The sequence below is a fragment of the Arachis duranensis genome, chromosome 4 (assembly GCF_000817695.3).
Source record: "Arachis duranensis cultivar V14167 chromosome 4, aradu.V14167.gnm2.J7QH, whole genome shotgun sequence".
NCBI lineage: Eukaryota > Viridiplantae > Streptophyta > Magnoliopsida > Fabales > Fabaceae > Arachis > Arachis duranensis.
The window spans coordinates 96,652,766-96,658,999 of record NC_029775.3 but is presented as its reverse complement, the minus strand read 5'-3'; the positions used below and the strand labels follow the sequence as shown (position 1 = coordinate 96,658,999).

Genomic DNA, 6,234 nt, shown 5'->3' with positions numbered 1-6,234 from the left:
TTGGATTTTTTATTTTATTGTTTAGTTGAGTTTAATTATTCGGTTGGTTTTTATAGTTTTATTAAATATGTAATTAAGATATTGCTATACTTTTTTACTTTTGAATTGGGTTTTTATATTATTTTTAATTTTGTAATTAGATTATTGATAATATAAAAAAGGTTAGATTTAATAGAACATTTTATTGTAAATTGAAATACTCATAATTAAAAATTTAATTAGATATTTGACCACATATTTTGTAGAAAGAAACGAAGATTTTTATTAATTTTAACGTTTTTAACACAAAAAAGATCTATTTATAAAATTAAAGGTAATGTAGGAATTCAATTAAAAAAAATATATAAAAACATATTTTTAAATTTAATAAAACTATAAAAATTAACAGAATAATCACATCGCTTAGTTATTACTTTTATATAAGAAATCTCCTTATATAGATATGTGAATTTTTTATTTAAATTGTTTAAATATTTTATTTATTGAAATGTGTAATATATAAAAGATTTATGTTTTTACACTGTAATTATATACATCTCAGGTACATAGAGTAAAAATACAATTAAATATATAAAATTTGGATATTTTATGTTTAATTATAACACATTTCGGATACACATATAGAGATGGCAACGGATCCGTATGAGGGCGGGAACATGCCCTCCATCTCCCGTCCCGCCATTCATAATCTGTCCCCGTTCCCGTCCTATTTCCATAATGGATAACAGGAACTCCGTATCCGCTGGGAATTAGAATCTCCACGAATATTCATGAATTTGAAAAAAATTAAAAAAATTAAAAAATAAATTCACAGCAAGCAAATAAGTTTAGAATTCAATTTAACTATAATACAAATTCAATTCAATATATATACAAATTCAATTACTTTTATCTCACAGAATTATTGAATGTTCTTTACATATACAATGAATTTAACTCCTGATTTTCATCTATTTCTAATTTCCAAATTCAAAATTCTCAAACTGAAACTCTAGCCTCTCCGAAACATTATGTTCAATGGTCACTACAGCATCTAATCGACCATAGATCTGTTCATTTCAATAACAGACATCTATTATATTACACAAATCTTATACCAATTTCACATATCTAGTTTCAATTTTATCAATTTCATCAAATGTAAAACTAGTTTCATCAATTTTTTATTATTCTTTGACATCCAAATTTGATGAGTAATAAGAACAGAGCATGCAATAAATTCAAATACTGAGAAAGAAAGAAAAAAAGAAAGAAAGAATCAAAACTGAACAGGTTAATACACAGGATTGTAAGGCGGCGACGCTTATGGAAGTGGAGGTGGAGCAGGGGTGCAAGTGGGGGCGGCGACGCGGCTGGAGCCTCACCAGCGACGCCCCAGGTGGTTTGAAAGAAAGAGAGAGGGTCGTGGGTGGTTGCAATGATGCGACTGGAGCCTCTTCGGTGACACACCAAGTGATTTAAGAGGAAGAGAAAGAGGCGTAAGTGAAGACAGAGACGCGGGTGAAAATAGAGGCGTGGGTGGGGCAACGACGCGGTTGGAGCCTTGCCGGCGACGCACCAGGTTGTTTGAGAGAAAGAAAAGAAAGAAAAGTATTTGGTATATATATATATATATAGAGGAGGGCATTTACGTAATTTCATATAAATGGATATTAAACGGATATCCGCAGGGCAGGTATCTCTTCTCCCGCCTTGCTCCGTTTATTAAATGGGGACCTGTACCCGCCACCCACGGAAAAATATGTCTTCCAAATCTATTTCTCGAGGAGTAAATTCTCTGGGATATCCCTTCCGCCAGAAGAAATTGTCATTTCATATACAGTTTCTAACACTCTATTTCATTGTTTTTCATTTGGTAGTGTACCTAAAATGTAAATGACAATATAAAAATTTAAATATATTCATTAATATGCATATTGATAAATAAAATATTTAATTATTTATTTTATTTATAAATAAAAGAATCCATAGATATATACACACCTATATATAACTCATTTGAAGCTGGCATTTAAAACGTGGTATGAAATTATGAATGAAATACATGAAATAAGTAAGATGGAGTTGACGTGCAATGACAACGAACGAAAAATGAGGATAATGCGGTTTACATGAAATAATTGAAGTTGGTTCTATTGTAACAGTGCACACACTAGCAATTCAGGCTCAGCAGCTGAAACTTTTTGTGCCTATATATATTCTCCATGGGATTGACATAAATAATTAAGTTTGAGCTTATTAGAATATCACAGCAGCCCACATTAAAGTAGAAATAGTACAAATAGAAAAAAAAATACATCATAAAATTATTTTCATTCCAAAAATTATTTAAATTATTAGATAAAAATATATAAATAATTATATATTGTATTAGAAGAGTATTATATATTATGCCTTGTCTTTACATCACCACTAACCTTAACTTAGATGGGATTGACACTAAAAATCCCATCTTCTCAGAATGCACCACTGCTGTCTCAACAATAATCGGGAAACCTAAAAGGGTATGTATTCTGCTTTCTATTACTTCATTTTCAGCTTTTTTCAAGTGATATATAATAATATAGGTAAGAAAGTTTATGAATGAATTGCATGTATAGGATCTACTAATAACAAAACATTTAATTCTACTCGATCGTGCACATAATTAGATATAATAAGCGTATTTCATTCGTAAGATTAGAATATAGAATACTCTTGTAATTCAATAATAAGTGAAGGATATTATAAATTATTTCAATATCTATTTAACAAAAAAGACAATTGTTACTTAAACTTGTATTATACTTGAGAGAGGTAAGACTTGCTATATATATTTATAGAGAAAGCATAAAAAAATAATTTTTAGTTAATTAATATTAGTCATTTTTTATTTTTAATTCTAAAAATTCTTTTTTTTAGAGAATAATTTAGGATTAGAGTTCTAATTTAAAATTTAGGACTTACCATTTATTATTTAAATTCTAAACTTAAAAATAAATAAAATAATTTTAAAAAATTGATTAATGTTGGTTAAAAAAATAACTTGCTAATTTTTATCTAATATTTTTAAAATTATTTTATTTATCTTAAATTTTAAATCTTAAATCATAAACAAAATCTTTAACTTTAAACTCTAAATAATAAACTATAAATCCTAAATCTTCTTGAAAATGAGAATTTTTATAATTTAAAAAAAATTGACTAATATTAACTAAAAAAATTAATTTCCTCCCGTATATTCTCGTATTATAATGTATGAATACTATTTCTTAATATATGTGTATAATTTTTAGGTTTAATTACTCTATTACTCTCTATAGTTTTACGAAATTTTTAATTTGGTTCTATTTTTTTTCTTTTAATTGAATTCTTGCACCAGATTTTCTTTAATTGAGTCCCTACACTTTTTTTAATTTTTCTTTTATTTGAGTCTTTGCATCAATTTTTTTTAGTTAGATCCCTATACAATTAAGCTAATTACTATCAAGAGGGACCTAATTGAAAAAAAATTTGGTACAAAGACCCAATTAAAAGAAAAAAAATATAGAAATTTAATTAAAATTTTTGCAAAACTATAGGTACTAACAAAATAATTAAACCTAATTTTTATTGTGCAGATGGTGATGGTTCTACTAACATCGTCAGTGCTGGTGACACTTGGTGGTAGCAATGAACCAACTGCCTATGCTGAGATAGTATCAATGGGTGGCATCAACTCAGAAGTCAAGAAGAAGCTTATTGAGGCCATTGGCAACATTTTGGAGACCCACCTCTCTATCCCAACATCAAGATTTTTCCTCAAAATCTCCGATATAAAGAAATTAAGTGCTAACTCAAAAATGTAATTCCTTAAACTTGGTTCTCCGGAGCCACAATTTTAGACCTCTAGCTACTAAATAAACAATGAAAAATGCTAGAAGTTAATATTATTAGTTAAAAAAAAAGAATTAATTAGTGTTAGCTCGAATATGAAATAAATGTAATGGAAAAATATTAGTTACTTAATATTTCTTATAAATAATAGAGTTTTGGCTTTTCATAATTATTATTATGGTTAGTAATTAAGAAATATAAAATAAAATAAATAATAATTAAAAATATTATATAAGATAAATTTAGACTATTTTAAATTAATTTTTATTAGCTAATATGTACTTTTGAGACATTTGTTAAAGATACTTAAAAGAATAATTTTTACTATTTTTTGTAGTTAATATTTTAAAAGTGTATTGAGAATATAAAAAATTTAAATTTTTAATAAAAGCCTTATATTTTTAACTTAAAATTAAATATTACATATGGCTGAAGAGTAAATTAATTTATTTTATATTAAAACATATACAAGAAGCTAAATACTGTACTGGCAAACAAATTGTCAATAGCATATTTTTAAATTAAAACTAAATTTGATTAATTAATTATTACAAAGGGTTTGATCATGGTTAAATTTGACGACAATAAAATCATCGTGTGTCCGTCAACAATATTATCTATGCTAATAGGTACCAAAGTTTACCGATTCTTTGATAGTTAATAAAAATAATTCATTGAAAAAAAAAAGTTCTACTTATTTAATTTATCGATGATCTCTAGCCTAACTGTTGTTAATTTGTATTCGGTACAACATGAATAATGTGTTGCGGATCTATAATTTTATTTTTTACTCATCATATGCGTGTTATTTTATACGGGAATAATTATAAGAAGACAATACTCTAAAGTTATCTTTTTAATTTAGCATTTAGAATTTCATATATATAACATTTATGATTATATACTTGTTACATATAATATTATGTATTTATTTCAGTATCTAGTAGTTAATGAATGCAAATAAAAAATAAATAAATTATATGAGTATATTTGACTTCCAAACTTTGTCCCCAAGTATTATCAACCAACTTATTTATTTGTTAACAATTTCATTGTTTTATGTCCATTTCTTAATAATGTGAGAAAAGCGAAATTGAACCCATGCATACATGATATATACATGCATGTTACTATAATAAAGTGTTCATGTGTGAAAAAATAAGTTCATTTCTTATATTCGTACTAACATATATACTGAAAGAGTCTTGATGACCCTGAAGAATTCTGAACAAGCAAGAATTCAAGAATTGAACAATTGGAAGATAAAATTGTATTATGCAGTAAAGAAAACTAAAGAACTAAAGAACTCAGCTCGAATGAAAGAGAACTAAAAGCATCTCAATGAAGTGAATTACCTCGAGTGTATATTGCTCTACACAGATACAGCTATATATAACAAGTGCACCAACAAATAACCATAGTTAATTACAACAGAATTCCAACTATAGTTAACTCTACACTTCGAAGCTTCAGTTTGAATATATACTTGTCAAATAGCAGCAGGGACAATGGTTTGGTTAGAGAATTTGATATTTGGTTTTGAGAGGGGATATGAGTCACATATAAAGCCTTCTAATTCACCAGCCAGATCTCTTAGGAAGTATAAATTCAGCTCCATATGCTTACATCTGCTATGTAACATTGGATTTGTTGCCAATAAGCAAACTGACTGATTGTCACAATATATTGTTGGAGTAATAATAGTTCTGTGGAATGTGCGGGTGTCCTCAAGTAATTTTTGGATTGACATCAGTTATGTCTGCGCATCACATATGGATCTATACTTCACCTTTTTTCTGCTCCTGTCGACATTGTTTTGCTTGTTATTTTTTCAAGATATCATATTACAATCTATTTATACTCTAATCTAGAAATAAACTCAGTTCCAATAAGAATAAAAAGGCTCACCCAAAAAGGATGGCTTTTACCACTTACTCGACCTTTTTTAAGAGGTCAGACACGACAAAAGGGACCAGTTGTACTTGTCCAAAATAAGTAATTGTCTTCCCAAATCTCTCCTACTATCTCTATCTTCAGGAAAAGATAGATTCAAATAAACTCCCAAGATAAAATGAACGGTCATTCACCAAAAAAGATGGAACTACTAAAAAAATGGTTATCAATTCTACTATAAATACATTGACACCTCTCAAGTATATTCACGTTCTAATCTACAAAAAACTTGCTTAAAACCTTTACTAACTTAAGTATCAGAGTCTTCTGCAGGTACCACCCCCCACTCCTCACGAGAAACTCGGACTGCGGCACAAGAACAAGTCGGACGCTGCTTCGCCAGGAGTCTAGACCTCATGTCCAGGCCCAAATCATCGTTTCAGGTAACCTTCGGAACATTGGTGCCGTTGCTAGGAACCTGGAGTT

The 6,234-nt window shown here is 28.2% G+C and overlaps 1 protein-coding gene across 1 annotated transcript; it reads left to right on the top strand.

Annotated features, from left to right (window-relative positions):
* Positions 1 to 2,336: 2,336 nt before the first annotated feature.
* On the top strand, positions 2,337 to 3,951 carry LOC107485033 (uncharacterized). Its single transcript, XM_016105567.3, has 2 exons — positions 2,337 to 2,504; positions 3,600 to 3,951. Exons 1-2 carry the CDS (start codon positions 2,391 to 2,393, stop codon positions 3,825 to 3,827), a joined length of 342 nt encoding a protein of 113 aa, XP_015961053.1. The 5' UTR covers positions 2,337 to 2,390; the 3' UTR covers positions 3,828 to 3,951.
* Positions 3,952 to 6,234: the final 2,283 nt, after the last annotated feature.

Bases quoted from the DNA above. Each gene is read 5' to 3' on its own strand.
- LOC107485033 (XM_016105567.3), top strand. From the start codon at position 2,391: ATGCCTTGTCTTTACATCACCACTAACCTTAACTTAGATGGGATTGAC. The intron at 2,505-3,599 runs GTATGTATTCTG...TTTATTGTGCAG, and splicing joins TAATCGGGAAACCTAAAAGG to ATGGTGATGGTTCTACTAAC.